Below are 27,751 nucleotides of genomic sequence, written 5' to 3' on the forward strand. Positions count from 1 at the left end.
TTGTTGTGGTGTGACGTCATAGATGGCTGGAGAGAGGCAACGGTGGCCATCCACTACAGCTCTGTAATGACAACAATACTGAAACATCTGCCTGTGAACGTCCATGGCCAAGACCAAAAGCCAAACAGTGAGTATATCAAATATAATTTATATCCCGAGCAACAGTGGTTGAGAAGATGTCCACCGGAACCGCAGTTTTATTTACAACATTTAAATTATCCCTTGCCATCTTCTTGCAGCCAAGCGGTTTAGGAATGTTTTGGGCGTGATGTCAGTTCGAATAAGTTTATTTCTGTTAATATAAGTTAATAAATGTATTTGTTTGGGTCTTTCGGGGGGGTTGAGGGCACGCACTTGTTTGTTTCAACGTTTTCTAACATTGTTTTATGTAAACTAACCCTTTCTCTGCTTTAACGTAGTTCATCGTCGTTGCTTGTTGTGATATGATTAATTCTGTATATTTTAGTTTTAATTTGCATTGTTATTTTGACACGTAGTTTGTCAGCTGACAGGCTAAAAACAAACAGCAGCACTCGCGCGCACGCCAGAGGAAGTGACGCAGCGCGAATCAGGGTTGCCAGATTGGGCGGTTTCCCGCCCAATTGGGCGGTTTTGCAATCTTTTTTGCGGGCAAAAATGGGTTTGGGCGGGTGGATAAAAATTGGGCTGGTTTCGGATCAGTTCGGCGGGTTTTTGTAGCCGAAAGATCGGTACTTCAGATCCTTCTTTCGGCGACTGTCTGTTCAATAGCCTACTCTCACTCACTCACTCACACACACACACACACACACAACAGACACTCCCTCCCTTCAGCTCACGTCACGCACGCCGGCACCGCCCTCCCCTCAAACACACTAGATTGCGCGGGGTTTTCAAATTTAGCTAGCTGACTGACACTGACAATATGCCAAAGTGGGCAAAATATAGAAAAAGTTACAGGAAAGAGTGGGAAAGAGATCCAGACTTAAAGTCATGGATTGCACCGGGTGCAGAAGAAAGAAAGGCACACTGTAAATACTGCAACGCTGATATCCGTGCTCATTTAAAAGATCTTAAAGATCATGCATCCACCAAGAAGCATAAGGCAAGGTGCCAGCCAACGGTCAGACAGTTAGCAGAGTGGGTGAGTCCAGTAACCCTGACAACAATGACCAGAAAAGACGAGAACTGCGGATAGCAACGTACATTGCGTGCCACACTGCCATTAATGCTGTTGATGAACTATCTGATATACTGAAAGACGAGACAGGTGCATTCCAGATGCACAGAATAAAAATCTAAATCACCTCTCTGTATTGTTCCAGAGACATGGCTCTTCTCATTCAGCACTGTGGGAAAAATATAATTTCCGGGTTTGGCCTTAGAATTAATTAATATGGACATTTTTTCCATATTAATTTGTGAATATTTTAAATGTTTAATAAAGGGGCAAAAAGTCATAAACAATGCGTCAATATTTTTTTTACATTTATTTTATAAAAATAAATATTTATTATATATTTATTTTATTTATTATACAATATATATATATATATTAACTGCAGCATTTGCAGTTCAAATTCAAATTTTGGTGTTCAACTTTGTGTTTTAAAAATACAACAACCGTTAATTTTTGATTACAGGTTAAAAAAGGAAAAACGAATGGACGCAAAGTACACGGACCAATGGGTAATTTTAAAACTCGTTAATGATTATCATGTGTTTAAACGAGAAACCATAGCGAGAAACAAGCCAAAACTAATTTGGGCGGTTTTTTGTGCATTCTCGCGGTTTTTGACGAGGTTTTGGGCTGGAAAACCTTGCTGGCATCTGGCAACCCTGAGCGCGATGAGCAGTGTGAAGTCGTTTCATGACAGATTTGTTTAATTTGTCTAAATCATCACATGAAAACATTAGTCTCGTTTGAAATGCCAAACGCCTCGCCTTGAAAGTAGATGAGAGTAGGCGGCTGCAGTCAGGTGTAGGAGTGAAATAAGAGATTCTTCTCTTCTCTTAATGGATCAGACCCCTTCGAGATCAAAGGAGATATCACGCGATTCACGTTCATGTGTTTTGTTGTTAATAAAGTTGATATCATTTAAATTCTGTTGATTTTAAATGAAAATAATTATGATGAACAAAACACACATTGAACCACTTATTTAATTCCCCTCCTGCACAGCTCAGAAAAAGCAACTGCACCACCTGAAGCTGCGTTCACACTGCCAGCGATACGTAGTGACAAAACGACCTCATCGCATTCATTTTCAATGAGAGCTGGCAACTTCCGGCAACATGAAGGACCGTCGGCGACCGGATGTGGGTGTGTCCAGTGATGCGACAAAGTTGAGAAATATTTAACTTTATGCAAATGAAGAGCGACTTTCAGGGGCGATAGCCAATCCGAGAGAAGATGGTAGAGCTCACGTCATCCTAATATTTTAATAATAATATTAATTGTAAAGAAACAGTGCTGTTTAGACTCTCCAATTACACCACTAGAGACCTAACCGCCAGCCACTGGCGACATGCAGTGACAAAGTAGCTGGCAGTGTGAACACAGCTTGACTGCTTCAACTTTGGCCGCCGAGTTCTCGCGGGACATTTTTACTAGCAGAAGTTCTGTAAGGCAACTTGTACGTCATCATGATATCACAGCAAGAATCAGAATCAGCTTTATTGCCAAGTGTGCTTACACATACAAGGAATTTGTCTAGGTGACAGGAGCTTCCAGTCAACAACAATACAAACAATACAAAAATAGCAGCAAGACATAGGTAATTAAAAACAAAAAAGAACACAAAATAAATAATTATACATATACGTACATACACTCACCTTCATACATACCCACATACACACACGTAGTGCAAATCTAATACAATCTGTTATATAAAGAACAAAAAACTGTATATTATGTACAGAGCAATGTAAGTAATGGCAGAAGTGGATATGTTGGATAATATAAATTAAAATTAAAATGAAAATTAAACTGTGTATTGCACATAATTATTGCTCAATGGGGCAATTTAATTGTTCATTAGATGGATGGCCTGAGGGAAAAAACTGTTCCTTTGTCTGACGGTTCTGGTGTTCAGAGCTCTGAAGCGTCGGCCAGAAGGCAAGAGTTAAAAAAGTTAGTGGGCTGGGTGAGTGGTGTCCAGAGTGATTTTACCAGCCTTTTTCCTCACTCTGGAAGTGTACAGTTCTTGAAGGGGGGGCAGGGGGCAACCAATAATCCTCTCAGCAGACCGAACTGTCCTTTGTAGTCTTCTGATGTCTGATTTCGTAGCTGCACCAAACCAGACAGTTATTGAAGTGCAGAGGACAGACTCAATGACTGCTGAGTAGAACTGTTTCAGCAGCACTGGTGGCAGGTTGAATTTCCTCAGCTGGCGAAGGAAGTACAACCTCTGCTGGGACTTTTTCACAATGGAGTCGATGTGTATCTCCCACTTCAGGTCCTGTGAGATGGTAGTGCTCAGGAACCTGAATGACTCCACTGCTGCCACAGTGCTGTTCAGAATGGTGAGGGGGGACAATGTTGGGGTGTTCCTCCTAAAGTCCACAATCATCTCCACTGTTTTGAGCGTGTTCAGCTCCAGGTTGTTTTGACTGCACCAGAAAGCCAGCCGTTCAACCTCCTTTCTATATGCAGACTCATCATCATCTCGGATGAGGCCGATGACAGTGGTGTCGTCTGCAAACTTCAGGAGCTTGACAGAGGGGTCCTTGGTGGTGCAGTCATTTGTGTACAGGGAGAAGAGTAGTGGGGAGAGCACACATCCCTGGGGGGCACCAGTGCTGATGGTACAGGTGGTGGAAGTGAATTTTCCCTGCCTCACAAGCTGCTGCCTGTCCGTCAGAAAGCTGGTAATCCACTGACAGGTAGAGGTGGGAACAGGGAGTTGGTTTAACTTAGTCCGGAGTATAGCTGGGATGATTGTGTTGAAAGCCGAGCTGAAGTCCACAAAAAGGATCCTTATGTATGTCCCCGGTCTGTCCAGATGTTGCAGGATATGATGCAAACCCATGTTGACTGCATCATCCACAGACCTGTTTGCTCGATAAGCAAATTGAAGGGGGTCCAGAAAGGGTCCAGTGATGTCCTTCAGGTGGGCTCAAATGAATTCATGACCACAGATGTCAGGGCGACAGGTCTGTAGTAATTAAGTCCTGTGATTTTAGGTTTCTTAGGGACGGGGATAATAACTGATTTAGTGGACAGATTTAGTGATGGGAAGTCCGATTCCTTTCAGCGAACGTTTCTTTCGGATTGTTCGTTTCAATTAACTGGTTAAAAAAAAATGTCATCACGTAAAGACGTCACTATATATAATGCTAATACGCCGGCGTCGTAGAATACTAGGGATGGGCGATACCACTTATTTTATTTTCGATCCAATACCAATAATTTCAAGTCTAATATCGTAAATATCGATACCAATTCTAATACTTCTATTAAATTGATTTTTTTTTACAATTACTTGGGATAAAATGGGTGATTTAAAATAATATTTTTAGTCATTATTATTTTTTAACCCTAAACAGAAAATGTTTAGACTTTTGTTTTGTTTACCCTTACAAAAATTAACCATTTCAGTACAGTAATACAGTATAGTTTAACCATGGTATTTACTGTAGTTAAACCATAGTTACCACACAATTAACCATGGTTACTACTTCAATATTACTGTAGTAAAACAATGGATTCAGCACAAAAAAAAAAAAAAAAAACATGGTTACTACAATATTACTTTATTAACCATGGTTAACTATTTTTTTAATTACTTATTAACAACAAGTACACACAATTATAAGAAATGTCACCTTTATATATGTTGTTATCTTAGCTTGAATTTACTTCAGTAGCAGTGGTGTTGTGGTGTCTGAAGAGGTGGGCATACTGTGAATTTATGAATACACATACACCCAATCTCTAAAGTTAATTTACATTTATATACATTTCAATAATTTTTTTTTCCATTAAAATTGGGACTGTTGCAACTATAGTTCCACATAAACTTTCAAAATGTATATCAGGGTAAGTTTCTTACTGCATGGTGTAGATTACACTGCTAATAACCATGATATATTAACTTGTTAAATATGTATTTAAATTAATAGGTATCATTATTGTTCCTTTTATTAGGCTACTATGACATTTGTTAATGCTTAATTATTATTCTAACTAATAAACTAATTCATAATTAACTGTTTCAACAATAAACAATAAACTGTTAAGCACTGTTGCTAATATGAGTGTAGTAGGCTAATGTTCTCGTTATCTTGTATTGACATATATATCCTACATAAAAATGAATGTTTTTTTATTACTATTTGTGTATTATTGTGTGCTTTTCTGTGTAGATTGAAATTGTTTTCCTACTTACTATATTTCTAACTTATTTGATATCACGAGAAAAAGGCAAAAAAAAAAAAAAAGAAGACAAAAGAGAGCATCAAAATCAGGGGGTGCAATAACATGTAGTATTTTCACAAAGTTTAATTGCGTAAGTTACGTTTAAATGTATATAAGTATATTTACGTTTAGCAGGGAAATAAATATGCAGTGTAAATTACAGTTTCTCCGGGAATGCTTGTGTGTCAAATGCTGGAAATGTCCCGCCCCTTACTGAAACGGAAAATATGATTGGTTAACAAATATCCAATCGCGTCTGAAATGAACGTTCTGATTGGTGTATCAGTTCAGTCTAACTGTCTGTCTCGCCAGTGCTCCCCAGTGCATCTCGGTGCACGTTTAGAGAGAATCTCTGTACATTTTTTTTAAATAATAATAATAATGAAACACAATTCACTCACCGGTGCTGCGGCATCGCGTTATTAGACTGAAAATGTTCCGGGTAAAAAGCTCGTTGTACTGGCGGCCACACGTATCATCACTTATTTCAGGTGGGCATACGCAAAATCCTAAAACCGATAGGTGGGCATACGACGTATGCCTGCTTATGCCCTAGAATACACGACCAAAAGCTGTATCTCTGATTTTCTCTCATTACCTCTACAAGACACTGATCCCTCTTGTTTAAACGAGCCTTGTGACGGCGCAAGTGCTGGTCTGCTTGTGTTTTTCAGCATTTATGAATGTGAAGATGAGTGGAAGAAGGAAACAGTTCCCATCCTGCACAAGTATTTGCTAATATAGGCTAATCCATTTTATTTCACTTTGAAGCTTATGATTATTGTCCGTGGTATCCAAATAATAATGTCCCTAGTTAAACAATAAATAAATGATTTAGAATCGATATTTTTGATACAATATCAGTATCGGAAGTATCGATACTTTATGATAGATCCGCCCATCCCTATATAATACACGCACACACACATTCAGTAAAGCCATATGTTAAAGCATATTGCTGATTATAATATTATTATTATTATTATTATTATATTATTTTATTTAATTAAGTTATATTAATAAGGGTGTTTATTGTCATCAGTATTTCATTTAGTGATCTTTTTTTTATTATTAATATTTGTATTGAAGGAAGAACAGTGATGTATTACATACAGAAAGAGTTAACAATGCTTCTCTTAATTTTACAAATGCCCCAAACAAATAAATACATAAATTAACCGTAAATAAACATAATAAATTAAATCAAATTCCAAAATGGAAAAAACAAAAACTCGAAGTTCTTATATTACAAACAGTAAAGAAATAATTGACATCATTGTTAGCCCATCTGATTGCGTTATCCGTTCCAATGTGCAAAGGCCTTTTAATTTCACTATTCATTTTAGTTTGGGGTTACGCCCTTTTCAAAATATGAGATCATTGGAGTCCATACTGAATAAAAACATTTGGTGGATCCTCTAAGAGAATTTTTAATTTTCTCCAATTTCAAAAACGGCATCACATCACTAAACCAGAGTGAATCTAAAGGTGGTGTACTTGATTTCCAATCAAGTATTATTCTTCACCGAGCCAAAAGACATGCAAATGAGCATATGTTTTGACAATTTTTGGACATGACTACACCTTGCTCAGGTACTCCAAAAACAGCCATTTCAAAACTAGGCCTGATATCCTAACAATATGCCTCAGACAACATTTTAAATATAGTTATCCAGTAATCAAACAGTCTGGGACAAAAAAGTTAGCACCTTACAATTAGTTTTATTTGGTAAACATTAACATGAGCTAGCAATAAACAACACTTCTACAGCACCTATTAGTCATGGTTAATGTTAATTTCAACATATATTTGTCCATTTTAACTTTTTTTTCTTCTGATTTTCTCCCCTTTTCTCCCCAATTTGGCATGCCTAATTCCCAAGTCCTTGTGGTAGCGTAGTGGCTCGCCTCAATCTGGGTGGCGGAGGACAAATCTCAGTTGCCTCCGCGTCTGAGTCCATCAATCTTTGAGAGCAAGAACCACATTATAGTGACCACAAGGAGGTTACCCCATGTTACTCTACCCTCCCTAGCAACTGGGCCATTGGTTGCTTTGGAGACCTGGATGGAGTCACCCTGGATTTGAGCTCGCATCTCCACCGTTGGTAGTCAGCGTCTTTACTCGCAGAGCTGCCTAGGCCCACCTAGGCATTTTTATTTTAAAAGTTGTATACAGTGACAAGTTTATGCATTTTGAACAAATATTAACTAGCAATGAACAAGTAGTATATTAATAAATTAACATTTGTTTTTATAAATACATTTGATTTATAAATGCTGTAAAAAATATTGGTCATTGTCAGTTTATTAAACTTAATGCATTTAGCACTAATGTTAAATAATATAACCTTATTGTGAAAACAATCCAAAAACAAATATAGGCTATTGAAGATGAAGTTTACTTCCATAGATTATTCTATTAACAGTAATTGAAATTAAATTGTTTCCAAATATAGCATATGAAGAGAGTTCTGAATGCATGAACAATATCTGAGACAGGTGCAGACAAATCTCTCATCATTTAGATTCAAAATACCATTAAATACTGTACAGGGTTCATATGAAAACCTGTGAATAGTATGGAATCAGTAAAATCTTAATAAAGTCATGGAAGTTTCTAGAAATTATATGATTTTATTATTTGTATGCGCTGCTCTAAAATATTTAATTGACCACATATTACTCTTGCAGCCATGAATCAAATTAAAGTTTTCTCATAATTTACTCAGCCTCATGCCATCCCAGATGTGTATGACTATCTTTCATCTGATGAACTCAAATTAAGATTTTTAGAAGAATTTCTCCCTACAATGCAATTTATGTCCTTCATTACTATAAATCTCCACTTTTAATTTCAAAATATGAAAGTGTAATTGTAGATTTGTAGTAAAAAGGGACTTAAATATGTATCTGTTTCTCACTCACACTTCGCTTCTGAAGATATTAATTTAACCACTGGAGTCTTTATTTGCTGCCTTTAAGTCCTTAATGGACCTTCTTAGTTCTGGTCACCATTCACTTGCATTACATGGACCTGCAGGGCTGAGATACTCTTCTAAAAATCTTTGTTTATGTTCAGCAGAAGAAAGAAGTCATCTGTGATGGCGTGAGGGGGAGTAAATGATGAGAAAATTGAACATTTTGGTTGAACTTTCCCTTTAATTTGACAAATCCAGCTGTACAAGGAACGTTTGTGTTAAGACACCTGCATCAGGATATTGTTTATTGGGCTACAGATTTTAATAATCAGCCACAGTATGTGCATAAAATTTGTTCCACAATGCTTACCTCCAGACACCTACGAATGCACTGAATGAAGCATTTTACTGTAAAGCCCATGTAGCTTTAAACCCAATGTGTGCTAAACTGTATTATGTGTTTACAGTCTAAAAGACATGATCTGACCCTTTACCAAGTCTTGACGCATATCAAGCACCAGCAGAGTTATTGTCAAATGTTTCACAGTAATATGAAAAATATACACCGTTCAGCCACAACATTAAAACCACTTGCTTAACATTGTGCCGCCAAAACAGCACCAACCCGCATCTCAGAATAGCATTCTGAGATGATATTCTTCTCACCACAATTGTACAGGGTGGTTATCTGAGTTGCCGTAGACTTTTTCAGTTTGAAACTGTCTTGCCATTCTCTGTTGACCTCTCTCATCAACAAGGCATTTCCATCTGCAGATCTGCTGCTCACTGTATGTTTTAAATTCTAGTAAATTCTAGAGACTGTTGTGCATGAAAATCCCAGAAGAGCAGCAGTTACAGAAATACTCAAACCTGCCCATCTGGCACCAACAATCATCCATGCAATTATCTAATCAGCCAATCGTGTGGCAGCAATGCAGTGCATAAAATCATGCAAAAACATGTCAGGAGCTTCAGTTAATGTTCACATCAACCATCAGAATGGGGAAAATCTGATTTCAACTGTGGCATGATTGTTGGTGCCAGATGGCCTGGTTTGACTATTTCTGTAAGTGCTGATTCTCCTGGGTGCTGTTTTGGCGGCACGAGGAGGACCTACACAATATTAGGCAGGTGGAGTGAATAAAATGTTGTAACAGGGTTCACAGGACGGGCAAGGAGGAGACAGGAACCGGCAGAGCAGTCAAAATAATTTTAATGACATAACTTAACTTAAACAAACATAAACACACAGACACACACAATGGCCACGTGTGCCTTTCTCTCTCCTCCTCCCAGCTGATAAGGACAATTCAGCGCAAGGTGTGCATCCTCATGGCCCGCCACGCCCTCCTCCTCTTCACACATTTATTATCTTGTTACAGATAATAAATGTGTGAAGGCACCTGTCAAGGGTGGGTTATAGTGGGCAGCAAGTGAATAGTCTTGAATTTCATGTGTTGGAAGCAGGAAAAATTTGCAGTTGTAAGGATCTGATTGACTTTGACAAGGGCCAAATTGTGATGGCTAGACGACTGGGTCAGAGCATCTTCAAAATGTCTGGACTTGTGGGGTGTTCCCAGTATGCAGTGGTTAGTACCTACAAGAAGGGGTCCAAGGAAGGACAACTGGTGAACCGGCAACAGGGTCATGGGCACCCAAGGCTCATTAATGCGCGTGGGGAGCGCAGGCAAGCCCATTTCATCCGATCCCATCTCATCCGATCCCACAGATGAGCTACTGTAGCACAAATTGATGAAAAACTTGCTGGCCATGATAGAAAGGTGTCAGAACACACAGTGCATCAGAGCTTGGTGCGTATGGGGCCGCTTAGCCACAGACCGGTCAGAGTGCCCATGATGACCCCTGTCCACTGACGAAAGCGCCTACAGTGAGCATTAGACCTGGACAATGGAGCAACGGAAAAAGGTGTACTGGTCTGATTAATCATGTTTTCTTTTGGATTCTGTGGATGGCCTAGTGTTTGGGCATCATTTACCTGGGGAAGAGATTGCAGCAGGATGCACTATGGGAAGAAGGCAGACCGGCGGAGGCAGTGTGATGCTCTGGACACTGTTCTGCTGGGAAAACTTGGGTCCTGGTATTCATGTGGATGTTACAAGATCGTTTCAGTCGTTGACTTTTTGATAGAGATGTGTGTTAGGTAACCAAAAATTTCTGCCGGTATTCCATAATGATGCAAGATGGCAAATTTCTCGGTCGATCGAGTCGAAGGCTTTCTTGAAGTCAATAAATGTGATGTACATTGGGATGTCTAAGAATGTGTATTTGTTGAGCACAACCGCAACCTGTTCTGATGCCTGCTTGGTTGTTTTGGAGCAGTTTGTCGATTGGGTCTCTTATGCGGTTGAGTAACAGTCAGAATAATATTAGAGAGCATTATTTATTTCAGCTTTTATTTCTTTCATCACATTCCCAGTGGGTCAGAAGTTTACACAGAAGTTTACATACACTTTGTTAGTATTTGGTAGCACTGCCTTTAAATTGTTTAACTTGGGCAAACATTTTTGTTAGCCTTCCACAAGCTTCTCACAATAAGTTGCTGGAATTTTGGCCCATTCATCCAGACAGAACTCGTGTAACTGAGTCAGGTTTGTAGGCCTCCTTGCTCGCATATGCTTTTTTACTTCTGCCCACAAATTTTCTATAGGATTTAGGTCAGGGCTTAGAGATGGCCACTCCAATACTGTGGATATAGATACTTGTCTACCTGTTTCCTCCAGCAAGGTCCTTTGCTGTTGTTCTGGGATTGATTTGCACTTCTCGCACCAAACTATGTTCATCTCTAGGAGACAGATTGTGTCTGCTTCCTGAGGGATGGTTGTGTGGTCCCATGGTGTTTATACTTGGGTGCTATTGTTTGTTCAGATGAAATTTGTACCTTCAGGTGTTTGGAAATTGCTCCCAAGGATGAACCAGACATGTGGAGGTCCACAATTTTTTGTTTCTGAGGTCCTGGCTGAGTAATTTGTTTTATTTTCCCATGATTTCAAGCAAAGAAGCACTGAGTTTGAAGGTAGTCCTTAAAATGCACCCACAGGTACACCTCCTATCAGAAGCTGATTGGATAATTGTCTAAAGTCTTGACAGAATTTTCCAAGCTGCTTAAAGGCACAGTTAACTTGGTGTATATATACTTCTGACCCACAGGATTTGTAATATAGTCAAATAAAGTGAAACAATCTGCCTGTAAACAATTGTTGCAAAAATTATTCATGTTATGCAAAAAAAAATATTTAAAAGACTTGCTAATATATATGTATATATAAGGCTGTTATCTGTCTTTTTGCTGTCTTATTTAAATATTAGCTCTTTGTCTAGTCCACTTTTACAAATGTAGCTACCTTGTGATGACACTTTATGACCCAGCAGCTTGTTAAGTCTTTTGCATTCATGCTTACATTATTTTCCATCAACCCTTACTACACTTTGCTCTCATGCATGCAGTGCCTCTATCTGCTTTAGAAAAAAAAAAAAAAACCTGCTGGCTGTTAAATATGCTATGTTTACTATCCAGGTATCATATTAGTTGACACTATATAACATAACTTCCTAATCTAGTTGTAATTCAATCTTCCAGGAAAACTGTCTGTTATGCTATCCGATTACAGCATGGCAGTATTTTGATGCATTTGATCCTGAGGGTGTTATTGTTATTTTAGGCGCTGTGCTTGTGCCACACCCATTTATTGTATTATTGTGTCATAGAGGAATTGATGCAACCTGTTGGCACTTGAAGTACAGTATCCAAGCTGCAAATTGTTCACTATTAATTATTATACAGACATGTTCTTTGCATTCTGGTAGTAATTTAATTACTATCAGAATAAAATCCTTTCTCTTTACAAAGCAAGCTATAAATAACTCATGATGGACTGATGGATAATTTAAGCAATAAGGTACAATATCCATGCTACATTGTGAATGTAGTTCCAGTAATATAGTACAGCTGAAGAGCCTTGTTAGGCATGACTTGAATCAGAGTGCCTGCAACCAATTCAGCCAAGAGTGACTATATTCACAATTTGGCACAGCCACGAGTGCCTTGTTTCTTTTATAAAACAGTTACTACATAATAAAAATATTAAGGACACAAATAGTAATAATAATTTGTAGTTAGGTCTGCACATTGTGGAGAAAAAAGATTTGAAATGCTAAGTAGATTGATAATGCGATATTCGATATGCGATGTGATCATCCTATGAGTGATCATTGGAATGTGCGGAACATTGGAACCCCCACCACCCAAATATACTGAAGTTTATTGGGAGGGGAAAAGGACATGGAGAAAATGAAGGGGGAATATCTCGTACTTTGGATCTGCCCCAATACTGCACGCTAGGGCTGGGCAATATGGCCAAATCGATTGATATTTATCACGCTATATACTGTAAATTTCATATCATTAATGGGGGCCGAAATGCAGTCCACATGTTTGTTAGACTTCATAAATGAATTAAACATAACTTGTTTGTTTACAAGTGAATTCCAAAAATGAATTACCTTTAACGTGCACTCAGTTTAGGATTTATTCCTGCATATGGTGTGTGACCTATTTTTGATGAAATTTTAGCCAATCATTATCTTCAGTTTGACGCCACTACGAGACTGTCTTGTGACATCTGTTCAGCTCAGTAGGTGGCGGTAATTTACCATAAACTGGATTGCCAAACGGCAATAAACTTCACAAGAAGATAACTTTCTCGCCTGACAGCACTATGGATCATGAAAAAAATGTTTAAACAAAACAGTACATAAATAAACATCAATGGTGTTGACTGCACGCACACAGACCAAGTGGCAATCACGCGCCCACCTATAATCTGCAATCTGCATCGCTTTAAACATTACTTTTTTAAATATTATTACAAGCCCTTGCGATATGTAAATTTTCAATATAACGATAAATACAATATTTCGCGAAGCGCAAGTAGTTGGCTAATACAAATTGTAGTTGGGTTTAGAGGTCATGTGCTTTTATCATGAATAAAGCACGGCTATTCACCAATCAGCTTCCAGGACTGGAAGTATTAATTTTATAAATACAACGAGTCAACACCTTGAAACGTCTGTCAGCCAAGCAGAATCAATAATTGAGAAATACTGTGTAATAAATGTATAATAAATTGCATTTCTACCTTTTGTTTGTACTATAAGCTCCTATATAGTGTGAATACATGCAGTTTGTTTGTCAGTTACAGGTGTGTGGTGGGGGGGCTGTCGTTGTTGAGTGTGTTTGGCAGTGGGGTATTGGAGAAGTGCCCTATGTGGCAGGTGTCTGGAAAGTACCAAGTTTTACACTACTAACTGAACCTTTTGAATATGTTTTTCTCTCAACATCTCTAAACATATCTGGAGTGATCATCGCGCTGAGGGGAAGTAGATCTTCCTTTATTTCAATTGCTTTGGGTGTTATCTCTTAGACTAGAGAATTTAGGCTAAAGCTGTCTCTTGCTGATATAGATGTAGACAACCTAGACATCTATATCCCATATATACTGAATTATTGGGTGTTCCTTAAGTCTACCAGTCCAGTAAACAACACACTCCTAATGGAATATATGAAATATTTGTAGCCTTGTTTCTCAGGTTCCTCTTTTGGTGACTTTTGAATGTCATATTCAGCCATATGTACATAAAAGTACATTTATAAGTAGATAAAGAGACAGTGCTTGAATCCATCAATGATTAGTCACCTTAATAGAGATAGTTCACCCAAAAATAAATATTTGTCATTATTTACCAACAAGTCGTAATAAAATTTTATGAAAAATAAACAAATTGACGAATTATGTAATCACAATTTATCACAGCCCAAACCAAACCATAGTGTTCAACCCTTTATCTAAACCTTAAAACTAACCATGATTTTAATAGAAAAATTACTTTTGTGTACCACAGAAGAAAGAAACCATTGGGGTTTGGAAGGAGACGAGGGAAACGTATTGCATAATATTGACACATATCAGTAATTTTTATTGCATGAATCAATATGGAATGAGTAACCATATTTGTTCACTGACATTTCCTTAAATAAAATTAGAGGATTTGAGGCTAGCTAAAATAGGATGCCTGTATTTTGTTGATGAAAAAATGTATTGATCGATCTGTAAGGGAATAAAACTTTTGCCTTTTTATAGAAGATGAGACGTAAATTAATTTTAATATTATTATGGGACTATGTTGTTATTTGCACACTCTTTATTGTTCCAAACCTGCTTCTTTGGAACACAAATGGAGATGTAAGGCTGAATTTTAGCCTCAAGTGTCCATTCAATTTCATTGAAAAAAGATGCATTGAAAGTGAATGGTGACTGAGGCTGTCCTTCTGCCTTACATCTCCTTTAATGTAGAAAGAAAGTCATACATGTTTGGAACAATTCAGTGAATAAATGATGACAGATATTGCATTTTTTTTTAGTGAGCTATCCCTTTCATATCTTCATTCAGGAATATGTGGTTAAGTGTGGTGACTTTAACCAATACTGTGGTGCAAAAATTAAATCATTTTAACTTTAGCAAGATTAAATGTTTCGGTTGTTCAGTAATGCCTTGACATTTCTCCAGCGTAAACAAAGGCAGGTCTGAGTGAATGAATTTGAGTACTCGTAATCCTGGGTGAAAACAAACATATCCCTCCCCTCTGCGGAAGCTCAGTTGTACTTTATCAGCTGCTGGTTACTGCCTCCAAGGTGGTTTTGTTCCTCATTGCACATGCATGTCTGAGTCTGTCATGTTTGCTCTCTGTGTGTTTTGCTCGTTCAGTACGATGCTGCTGCCATCCAGCCTAGTGTGCTGCTGCGTTCCTATGCTTCCTCATCAATGGTAGGGACTCAGCTCAACTCCAGCCTTCCTCACTGTCTCATTATGGAGGTCTGCAACGGTGAGGCAAGCGTCCAACCAAAGACGCCTGCGCTCAAGCCTCCACAATCATGCAAGAAGGAGGACTTCAGCTTTGGCAAAATTTTAGGAGAGGGTTCCTTCTCTACGGTGGGTGGAGTTTTAGTTTTAGTGTTTGCAATAACGAAAGTCATTGTTTCATACTAGAATAGTAAGATGTTATTGATATTTGAGAAGGTGAATACAGGTCAAGTAGGACAACTGGTAAAGTGGGACACTTAAGTGTAAAGGAATGTTCAGGGTTCAATGCAAGCTAAGTTGTTAATGTTAAGCTTAATTAACAGCATTTGTGGCATAATGTTGATTACCACAAAACATTATTTTCACTCAAAGCTGTTTCAGTAAGGCACTTACAATGAAAGTGAATGGGGCCAGTAAATAAACATTGAAATACACCTTGTTTCAAAAGTATTTGATGTAAACACTTGATGTAAACATTATGTTTTAAAACATGATTTTAGTGTGATTAAATCACTTAGTAAACTCATCTATGTACTAACCTCATGTGTTATACACATACCAGGTTTATAGTGTTTAGTTGTCATGACAACTTTAAATACTGTAGATAAGGTTAGTAAGCGATAAAGGTTGAAATGATTTTTTTTTTTTTTGTGAAAATCAACATTACGCCACAAATGCTGTTAAGTGAGCTTTACTTGTATTGAACATGGAATATCCCTTTAATCATCTACCATTATGTATATAATTCCATTAATAAAAATCACTATTAAGTTAATGCTAAACTGGGTCATATTTATAAAACAACACCAATTACAAAGGATGATTAAATGTACCACTTTACCTATATTCATCCCTAAATTTTAAGCTGGCTTCAAAATTTGTTTTACTAAATGAATACATTTGAATTACAGGTTGTGCTTGCAAAAGAACTGGCCACTGGAAAGGAATACGCAAGTAATGGGCTTTTATTAATCATCCCACTTCATATTAAGTTTAACGTCATATACAGTATTGCCTATAGGCATATTGTGCTTGTAACAAATACAAACCTGTTTCTCATTGTCTGTTCATTCACAGTGTTGATCGCACAATGGAATGGAAAGTAAACAAACTATATTGATCTCATTTGAATTTGTTCTTTCAGTGAAAATTCTAGTGAAGAATCACATCAGGAAAGAGAATAAAGCACACTATGTCATCCGAGAGAAGGATATACTGTCACGCATAGATCATCCCTTTTTCGTTAAGCTCTACTTCACATTTCAAGATTCACATAAACATTGTATCCTTTTTTTGAGTATGCAAAACAACTGTGGTGTTTGTTTGACCCATGATTACTTTGTTAAAATGTACTTAACCTCTAATCCGTCAGATTTTGCCCTCAGTTATGCAAAGAATGGAGAACTACTTAGATACATTCGCAAAATAGGCTCGTTCGATGAGACTTGCACAAGATTCTACACTGCTGAGATAGTTTGCGCACTTGAATATTTGCACTCAGTGGGAATTATTCACAGGTAATTCACATTTTGGGTTACAGTGTGACTTGGATTGAAATAAACAATGATGATGCATTTCTAAATATTTGTTATGCTTTCTATTTAGGGACCTTAAGCCAGAGAACATTTTATTGAACAAAGAAATGCACATTCAAATTACAGATTTCGGGACGGCAAAACAGTTGTCGTCAGACAGCGCTCAAGGTAACATACTGTAGAAGTAATAAATATTTCAGATATAATTTTTTAGCTCCTGCTTTGGTTGTTGTTGTTTCCCTACTGTGATGTCATTAACTTCCTTCAACCCCCTTGTAGGTCAGGCATGAAGTGTTTGTTATCTTTAGATACACTCACAGCAGTTCTCAAGTAGCATAAATATGGGACATATACATGACAGTCTGCATTTGTTTTTGATGCAGCCATGGTAATGTCTTCATACACAGATATGAGTCAACAATGTTTGTGCACCCCTGCATTTGCTCTATATTATATTTGTCTTTACAGCAAGAGCCAATTCTTTTGTTGGGACTGCACAGTATGTTTCTCCAGAGCTGCTGATGGAAAAATCAGCCTGCAAAAGGTGTTCTGTCTGGCATTCAGATTCATTGCTCTCACTTAAAGGGATAGTTCAGCCAAAAATACAATTCTGTCCTCATTTACTCACCCTTATTATGTTGAATAACTAGGTTGGTGCAAACATATATGACTTTCTTTCTTCTATGTAACACGCACACAAAAAATAGATATTTGGCATTATGTAAGGGACTGACTGACTTAGTCACCATTCACTTTCATTGTATGGAAAAAAGATGCAATGAAAGTGAATGGTGACTGAGGCGAACATTCTGTATAATATCTGCTTTTCCTTTCCATGAAAGAAAGAATGTCATATGGGTTTGGAATAATAAGTGATAACAGTGTTTAAATTTTTTGCAAACTCTTCCTTTAAATGTGCAAGAATTTCTCTATTTATCAATTAAATGCTTTCTAATAATGTTTATATCTATGATATTATTTTAGTTCAGACCTCTGGGCATTGGGTTGCATAATCTACCAGCTAGTGGCTGGATTTCCTCCATTTAGAGCCAGGTAAGTTACAGATCAATTTACCTTCAGTTCAGTTGAACATTCTTAATAATGTATCAATGGATGTTACAACCTTGCACTTCAGCTGAAGAGATAGAGGTTGATCACTATTGTAATCGCACTTGTAAAAACATGGTGTGAAATAACAGGAAGTGTTGGCTTTGGTGTTTATGACTTGTTTGTGTAGATAGTACAGAGGGTTTCTGAGGAAACCCCAACCACCAAATCACATGACCCGCTTGCCTTTTGATAACATTACAAACAATAAATTGCCTCGAACGGCTGTTGAAAGCAAAACACTTCACAACCATGTGACTCTAAATTAACCCTTGCCTTCTCGCAACTGATTAAAGAGGTAGTACACACAAAAATTAAAAAGAAAAAAATTATGTGGGTTTTTAAACCTGTTTGGCTGTTTTTCTTATTTTATGGAACACAAAAGGAGATGTTAGGCTAAATGTTTTAGCTTTAATCATCATTCACTTTCATTGTACGGTAAAAGAGGCAATGAAAGTGAATTGTGACTGAGGCTGACATTCAGCCTAACATCTTCTTTTGAGTTCCACAGAAGAAGAAAAAAAGCCATACAGGTTTGAAACAACATGAGGATGAGTAAATTATGATGGAATTTCCAATTCTGGATGTACTATCACTTTAAGAGCTCTCCAATGTTCAGTGGGACTGCAATGATGCGTTCAGATTAAATTGATTTAGTTCAGTTAGTCATTTGCTTTTGTCTTTTAATAGGAACGAGTACTTGATTTTCCAAAAGATAATAAAGCTGGAGTATGAATTTCCTGAGAAGTTTTTCCCCAAAGCTAAAGATCTGGTTGAGCGGCTGTTGGTAATAATTTTTGCTTCTATTTTAAATGGCCTGAAATATTGTCAATTGCAAACCTTTGCTGATGAAAGTCATTGTTTTCCCTCACAGTCTTTGAACCCCACAAAGCGGCTCGGATGTGAGGAAATGGGTGGGTTCAATACACTGAAAGGCCACGTGTTCTTTGAGACAATCCCATGGGAGAATCTGCCGGTTCAGACTCCACCCAAGCTCACTCCTTGCTTGCCGGCCATGGCTGAAGATGATGAATACTTCTATGGCAATGTTAGTTTGATATACATTGCAAATCATGTATAAAGAGCACATTCATTTTGTTTAGGAAAATTTCCTCATTGAAGATGTTTCTTAAAGGTATATTTTGCCTAAATATGAAAATTCTCTCATCATTTACTCACCCTCATGCCATCCCAGATGTGTATGACATTATTTCATCTGCAGGACACAAATTATGATTTTTAGAAGAATATCTCAACTCTGTAGGTCCATTCAATGCAAGTGACCAAAACTTTGAAGCTCCAAAAAGCACATGAAGGCAGCATGAATGTGATCCATAAGACTTTAGTGGTTTAACCAATGTCTTCTGAAGCGATCTAACCTTTTGGGTTAGAACAGACCAAAATATAACTTCTTTTTAACTGTACATCTTAGCATTTCAGTCTTCACCGGCATGATTTCAAGCTCGATTACACGTCATCAAGCTTGAAAACATGATCACCAAGGAGTTCTATTTATTTAGTTCTATTTTGGTCCAATTGGATCGCTTCATAAGACATTGAGTAAACGATGTATGGATCACTTTTATGCTGCTGTTATGTGCTTTTTGGAGCTTCAAAGTTCTGGTCACCATACCAATTTTCCACCCCTCCTCCCACTGTACTCCCGATTTACAATTTCTCCCGATAAACTCGTGATTTTCTGCATCCTCACTTTGCTCGTATGGGATCGTCCCGTATTTAAATATGAAGTGATGCGTCCTGTATCAAATTAATAAGGGATGCGATCTGTCCCATAAACTGGTCAGATTGTGTCAAGGGCGAAATCGTTCCAGATTGTTAATTTAACATTGATATAAGTTGGACATTTTTCTTACAGTGGTTAAGGGGTCGTCTGAAAAGTCCACACATTGTGCTAAAACTGTAGATTTGTTGAAAAACAATGTTTAATAAGATGTACAGATGTACACAGATCCAACAATGTACAGTATGAATACAATCACTAAAAATAAATAATTAAAATAAAGTAAATAACAAAATGCATAAAAATACATATAAACCAGCACAGATGTGTACATAAGATAAAGAAGATAAATTATCAAAGAAATAAAAATATTAAAGTCATGGTTCAGGAAAGTTCTCAGCATATGAAGGATATACACTTTTTATTATAAATAACTCAAAAAGCACTTATTTCTAAAACTGTGAAGGATGTGTGTAACATTTAGTGGAAAATAAATTTACCCTACAGTATATACTTTCTTAATAAAAGTCACTGGGTTTATTTTGCACTATTTAAAATGTAGTTTGATATGTGAAGTTAGTACGTTGTTATTGATATTTCTGCTAATTTAAATATGCAACTAAGGCAATGTTATCTAGCTGTCTAACATAGATATAATTGTGAGAGTGTTAAAATTGTGATAGTCATGGAAGCATTAGATAAAATTAGATTAGACATTAGTTGCAATTATAAACCAACCAGTAATGTTTTTCATCATACAGTATGCCATAATTTTCCAGCAGAAGTGTGTACATGAATTCATTGATGTGATTTACATTATAGCTATGCAATTTCCAGCTAAATCTCAAAATAAAAACACAGTATTTTGTTTGTTTGTTTGTTTGTTTGAAAGCTTAACGTTTAATGATAATCTATTTTCCCTGCCATTCCCATGCAGAGCAAGTACACATTTTAAATTAAATGTTTTGTAAATGCCGTTTCATTTTGTCTTTAAACATGTGTTTTGAGCTTTTCATATGAATCGATGGTAAAAATCGTGCAAACCCTTTGTTTCTGTTCGCCTGCAGGTGGTTCCGTCCAGCTCTTGTCAAGTCCTCTCAATCCCATCCACCGTCATCCCACAGAGATCCTGCAGCAATATTGAGCAATACATCCAAAACCTGGACAGCAACTCCTTTGAGCTAGACCTGCAGTTCTCCAGTGAGGAGAAACAACTTCTACTACAGAAGCAAACAAATGGCAACCCTTGGCATGTTATACACTTCATTCAGAAATTTGGTTTACTGTTCGCTTTGGTTAAATATTGAATTGTATGTGTCATTATATGTGTCGTGATAACACAAATTCATTATATTATCATCCCTAATAAGTGAGGGTTTATGGCTGCACTGGTGTATGTGCTGACAATTATCTCTTCTTATCTCCTTCTGCATTTCCTGTTGGATTATTTTATAGCATGCTGTAAAAGCTACTCTTGATTTTTATAGTTCTGTGTATTGAATCAGTTAACAACACAAGCTGCCAGTTTGTTATTCATTGACATATTTTTCTCTTCTCTCTTTTAAAGGCATCAGTTTGTTCAAAATAATTTGATATATAAAATGGGACCAGTCGACAAACGAAAGGTAACATTTTCTTCTCTGTTTCTATCTTGGGTAAATAATCTGTGGTGCCTGTTTTTGTTTAATGAAAATGTGTGTGAGAAATCTTACAGTGCCATCTGTTGGCTGCTGTTGGGATTGAAAGTGAGCAGTGTATGCAAGCTCTTGTTTTTTTCTTTTTTCTTTTTTTCTTCACAGGGACTTTTTGCTCGTAGGCGTCAGCTTTTGCTAACGGAAGGACCACATCTGTATTACGTGGACCCTGTGAATAAAGTCCTAAAAGGGGAAATCCCATGGTCTCCAGAGTTGCGTCCTGAGGCGGAGAACTTCAAGACGTTTTTCGTCCACACGGTAAAAATAGTAATAAACTCCCTCCAAAAAAATGTGCTTTATAAAGACATAACATTTATTATTGGTGGGTGATGTAGACGAAGTGGGTTATTTAGTCATAGTACAATGAAAATTTATTTTTAACACTTTGCTGCTTTATAGCTGTGTAGGTAGTTAGATAATTCCTGTTATATCATGTTCGTCATAGCACAGTGTTGATTTTTAGATGGTAATATCATGGTACTTCTATAGAATAATGTATATTACCATATTTATGTACCATGGTATTTATATGATATGCCAAAATACTTCAAAGAACACCATGGTATGACTATATTAGATATCCAAAGGTAGAACACAAAATCACCAAGGTACCATGTCTAAAATAGCATGGTATTACAATGGTACATTAAAAATTATCATGGTGCTTTTTTGTTAACGCAATATACATTTTTAGGAGTCCAAGTACCAAATGTCCGGTGCTAGGTGGCGCTATAATACAAACTTTTATGTTTTCGCTAATATAACTAAAACCATATCGGCTAGAATTAAAATAATTTGTCCTCTGATTCCCTAAGTTAAGCAGAACAACACTTACCTCTCCGATTTCCATTTATAAAAGGGTTTTCTGCCATTTCGAATTTTCAGAACAATACATTTTTTCTAAACTTCTCCTTGGACCGCTGGTCTGATTCACCTGAAATTTTGAATGAATTATCTAGGGACCCTCCTGACAAAATGTTATCTAAAGAATTTTGATTTGTCAAATTGTACAGTAGGCATGGGTTGATAAGTGAAAAGTGCCACGGCCAAAAATAAAAATCATTAGCTTTAATCTTCAAAATTATTTCCATCCAGAATTATCCAGATTATTTAGATTTTCTTTTGACTTGAATGTATCTAGATCTTCTTCAAAATTTTGTGTGAATTGGACCAATGTAATAGGAGTTAGTCATTTTCTCTACTTTTCCCAACTGCTTGGACCTCGATAATTGCTGCTTGCAGCTATATTAATTGTTGTGTTCCTCGTGTGCAGCCAAACAGGACATATTATCTAATGGATCCCAGTGGTAATGCAGACAAATGGTGTAAGAAGATTCAAGAGGTCTGGGGAACTATATACCACTAACATCAGACTACAAGGATCAGAGGACTATCCTCACTGTAATTTTGGCAAGTCTTCATGGTCTGAGCCCTTAACGTTCACTATGTGCTTGAAATATTTATTTATAATAGTTGTGCATCAATATTCCTTCATGGAAGGATGTTTTGCTCTTTTACTGTGATTCTGTCATGTACAGCAGCTGTAATATAAAATAAAAGACCAGTAAAACTCAGCAAAGCTGCAACTTGCACACTATATATGTGTATATAATATGTATAAATATAAATAGGAGGATATCCCCAAAAGCTTGGGGAAAGAAACACTCACAAATTCTTGCCTTTAACAATAAAATGTGGTTTTTGGCTGCTTCCACAGTGGCTTTTAAGAAAGCTTTAGAGGACCATAGGACATTATAATGACACTGAAGTGATCCTGCAGGTCAAGTATATACTATATTAAGAAGAAAATTATTAATATATTTATATTTATTCTTTTAGTCATCACTTTCATATGTATTCAGTGTATTCACAATTCTGTGGTGATTAAAAAATGTCTATACACTGTCACAATTTTCTGCAATTGTGGCATTATTTATTGAATATGATGCTGCCTAATGGGATCTGCTGTTGGATGGAAATGATTAATATCAGAAAAATTATTATTATTGAGCCGCTATATATGTTATGAAATGTATTAATTTATGTTTTTAAATCTAGTTTAATCTTTTAACCTTTGTTTGAAAATCTAACAAGAAGCATACTTGACAAGGTACATTTTATCGTGTCTACACTGCAAGCGAGTGGCACAACATGATGGGCCAGTGGTGGCTCAGTAATTAAGGCTCTGGGTTACTGACTGAAAGGTCGGGGGTTCAAGCCCCAGCACTGCTAAGATACCACTGTTGACCCTATCTGCTCCAGGGGCGCCGTTTCATGGCTGACCCTGCGCCCCAGCTTAGTTGGGATATGTGAAAACAACGGCATTTCATTGGTTCTGTACTTTTTTTTTACTCTGCACAATGACGATAAAGTTTAATCTTAATCTAATCTTAATGATGCAACAAATTTAGATCGCTCCCATTATAATCAAATATATTTTCTACATAGTGCTGTTGCATGCTTACAATATGGACAGCTTTATTGATATAATGAGAGTGATCCGGTTTTGTCGCATCACTTCGCACCACTCTTTTGCAGTGTAGACATGTGTTATACCTATGATGATTGAGCTGTGAAGTTCCTGGAAGGGAATTGCAACTGTAAATGTAAGTTGTGTGTTGAGATGCAGCTTTGACTGCTTTATTGCTTATTTTAAAACGCTATTTGGTTCAAAACATATAAATGAAAATGCTGTAACTGATTGAAAACCAAGCAGAAGTGTTTCTCCTCTTTTTTTCTTATTGTTTCTGACAAATAGCACACTGTCTGTTTAAAGGTGCAGTATGTAAGATTCAGAAACCCTTGTTATTAATGACACCTGAGGCCGTTAAGTGAACTGCAGCCATCTACCTGATGCTCGTGCTCGTGCACACACTCCATAGGGATGCGAGCATCGGACAAAACAATGACGTAGCATACAAAGAGGCTGAATGCGATTCACTGACATCATGCTGACAGATGAGGTAGCATAATTAAAATTACACATTCATGATTGTTTTACTACAAACTTTGAGACCGCATATTATATTTGACTCTCCAGTTCTGGAACAAGGCTAAAACAAAGTGTGGATATTGGTCTGACTATGCGAGACTGTAGTTTGAAGTAATCACTTTTCTTTGCATGGTACATTGACTTCCTTTATATGATAGCTTATGTTGGCGTTAGCTAGCTAGCCAGCTTTATCAATAGCTGTTAACTAAATTTGGTGGATGATGACAGTAGCTGTTTATATAGACTGTAAATTATAAATATGTTGACACAATTCAGTATTGATTTGATTCAAACTGTCATTTTGATATATTGATACGCTATTGTTGAAACTTGGTGCGTGTCATCACCATTAGGCCCTAAGGATACCTACAGCGTTTTGGTGCACTGCCCCCTACTGGTCAGGAGATTAATGTTTTTTTTTTTTTTAAAAGAACATTTACTATTTTGGCTTATAAGTCTTGAACATTTTCCTGTATGATAACCATCATGCCCAGATACTACCTGAGCAGTTTCAGAACAGAACCACATACTGGACAAAAATTCTAAGAACTAGTTATTTATAGTTAATTTTAAAATAAATCTGTTTTTTTAATTTAAATCATTTTGATTTAATGTTTACTTCTTCTAACTCCTCATACTCTGTTCATTGGACTGTAATCAAAAACATGTCACAAAGCTTCTTTTGCTGCTCATGGTGCCGATAATTTTTTTGACCCCGGTATTGCTGCTTGCAGCTATATTTTCATATGTTGTTGTAGTTTACCTTGCTGAATAATTACAGATTAACATTGACATTAATGTTGACATTTAGTATAAAGAGAAGATCGTTGAAATTATTAGAATTTTTCAAAGCAAAGTAGCTTGCAATTTGTCAGCGTTGGCAGACAAGATCAAGCTAAAATTACACAGATCAGTCCTTATGGCACTATATTTCACATGCTTTGCATTTATGTAAGCTTACCTGTACAATAAGAAAAACACCAGTTCATGGTCGGTTTTGATCCCCAAAACCAACCAAAGGTACCTCTAGGAATCAAATACCCTGCCGATGTTCACTCTAGTTTTCACTCGACCATGATCACGTTCCCACTTAGCCAGATGGGATTTGGTAGATAAATGTTGTTGTTTTTTTTGGCTTACTCAGCGTTCGTGTAGGAGTCGGTGTTGTGCTGGGAGCCGGAAGTTTGCTGGATTCCATCTCTAAGATAACGTTACCTAGTGTTGCACTTTGTTGACGCTGTTGAATAGCGGGTATAAACGTCACATCCTTTGAATTTTCTTGGCAAAAGCAACCCGCTCCCTTCGCATGAAAATCAGTCTACAGGCTTTAATAGCCAACCTAGGAAGTCCGGGAAGGGCAAATTTTTTTAAGTTGCGTTACAAGCTGTTCACACATTGGCAAAAAAAAGCAAATATTACATGAACATTTTTACAAATTGCACCTTTAAAATTATATTTGGCTTACCACCGAAGATGACTGTGATTTACAGATGATGTATTATATAGAAAGTAACAGTGTTACTAGATTTGCACCTTGTGTAATTTTATTCTTATATGAGGTTATTTGCCTGTTATTGAGGTTATTCTAATACTGACAGGTTTACAATGAACTCATGTTCAGGGGTCATGTTTTGTAAATATTGCGATGTAAAGATTTTGAATGTGAATAGTCGCTGTAAGATTAAGCACGCTTTACGTTTTTCTTTCTTTTTTTAAGTATGTGTCTGATTAGGTCACTTACAATAAATTATATCAGATTCAATGTTTATGCCCTTGCACACCTATAATTAAATTGAAGAATGTCTTAGAGAACTACATGGTAAGTCTCATAATAAAAGTATATATATATATAGACAAATATATTTTTGCTTCTGTTTCTGACAGGCTGTTGGTATATGTGCAAGACAGCAGTGCTAAGACAACAGTCCCTTAAAGACTTCCCCAGTCTTAAACATTTCACAGTTGGGTCTCTCATGTATGCCGGCTGTTTACATTATTCTGCATAATTCAGAGCAGAATAAGCGCTGAAATTTGGTCATACAGAATGAGCTCACTTTCAGCTTTCCAGGTCTTGGTTAATATGTACAGTAATAGATTACCCGTGCAGGCTTATCTCGACCAAAAAGCATCAGCACTGCTATTGGTTACTGTGAGATATACAGTACATAACTTTCACAACTGAAGGATCATCAAGCGATTTTAATGGCTGTGTACTGTCTAAAACTGAGTAAGATTTTCACCACTATGTTATTTTATTTTCATTCTTGACGTTCAAATAATCTTGGGCATTTGACACATTTTGCACATGAGAATACATGCAGGCTCTTATGCTATATCATTATTGTTTGGTCTCAATATCAGACGGATATATTTCTGCGGTCTATAAGACACTGAAACTTATGACCAGTCAGAAAATGTCTTGGTCCTATTCTGAATTAAAATAATTAAACAAGAAATTACATTTTGCATATAGACAATCAACCATATTTTTAGGACCTTTAAGATTTGTTTAAATTTGTGATTGTGATCATGACAGTCACACACATTTGACCTCAATTCTCATATCTGCAATGCAAAAAAAGATAGTCACAATGATATTCTCACTAGCCCAATGTGAAAATTTTTATTTAAATTGTAAAATTGTTATTCATGATATTAGTACTCCCTTGGTACAGCATTTACAGACATTTTTGCTGATTTTAATTAAAAAATAATTGAACAACTGCATCATTTTACTGTAATATAATTACTTTCAAGTACATTAAAAGGTTATGCACATTTCTAATATATTATTTATGTAGAATACATGAAGGAGAAATGTGAGGTGCTGAGAGGTTGACTTGTGTGTAACAATGTTCAAGGAGGAAATATAGGCATTATTTTGAAATTGTTGAGGAGAAATTGTTTTTAGAAAGAAACTTAAAAGTAAAGTAATTAGTAATGTGATTACTTTTTCAATTAAGCAAATATGGTATCTAATAATTGCCATTTTAAATTATTAGTCATTTGTTGTGGATTAGGCCTACTATTTTTGAGTAATTTACCAACACTGATCTAATCTGATTACGAGTATTTATTACAAGTACTTGATTTTTGTAATCTGATTTCATAATCAAAATGACTTGTGATCCGTTCCTACCCAGCCAGCACTGTCAACGCACTTTCATACACCGATCAGCCACAACATTAAAACCACCTGCCTAATATTGTGTAGGTCCCCCTCATGCCGCCAAAATAGCGCATACCCGCATCTCAGAATAGCATCCATGCACACCGGCCACCCTGTTTCAACACCGTTCTGTCTTCCACGGTTTTGTCCGATGACGCGCCGGTGTTACGAGCCGAAATGCACCTCTCATCGTGAAAAACGCGATAGAGATTGTGCCAAATTGTCAAGCACAAAATTGTCACACCGTCATTCCATTGGGTCTCTTACACATGAGGCCTATTCCTTGTTCCAAAGAAAGACGGTGGTCGTCGGCCA

The 27,751-nt window shown here is 36.8% G+C and overlaps 1 protein-coding gene across 1 annotated transcript; it reads left to right on the forward strand.

Annotated features, from left to right (window-relative positions):
* On the forward strand, window positions 1–26,988 carry LOC127647270 (3-phosphoinositide-dependent protein kinase 1-like). The gene is made up of 14 exons (XM_052131418.1): window positions 1–127; window positions 15,103–15,327; window positions 16,110–16,152; window positions 16,343–16,480; window positions 16,571–16,715; window positions 16,804–16,901; window positions 17,202–17,277; window positions 17,718–17,786; window positions 18,531–18,627; window positions 18,715–18,888; window positions 20,649–20,830; window positions 21,149–21,206; window positions 21,381–21,533; window positions 22,549–26,988. The coding sequence occupies exons 1-14, from the start codon at window positions 104–106 to the stop codon at window positions 22,639–22,641; spliced, it is 1,575 nt and encodes a 524-aa protein (XP_051987378.1). The 5' UTR covers window positions 1–103; the 3' UTR covers window positions 22,642–26,988.
* The last annotated feature ends 763 nt before the right edge of the window (window positions 26,989–27,751 follow it).

This window comes from Xyrauchen texanus, chromosome 8 (assembly GCF_025860055.1).
Source record: "Xyrauchen texanus isolate HMW12.3.18 chromosome 8, RBS_HiC_50CHRs, whole genome shotgun sequence".
NCBI classification, from domain to species: domain Eukaryota; kingdom Metazoa; phylum Chordata; class Actinopteri; order Cypriniformes; family Catostomidae; genus Xyrauchen; species Xyrauchen texanus.

Coding starts and splice junctions, on each gene's coding strand:
- LOC127647270 (XM_052131418.1), top strand. CDS start 104: ATGGCCAAGACCAAAAGCCAAACA. Junction 16,902..17,201: donor GTCGTCAGACAGCGCTCAAG/GTAACATACTGT, acceptor TTGTCTTTACAG/CAAGAGCCAATTCTTTTGTT. Junction 17,787..18,530: donor TTTCCTCCATTTAGAGCCAG/GTAAGTTACAGA, acceptor GTCTTTTAATAG/GAACGAGTACTTGATTTTCC.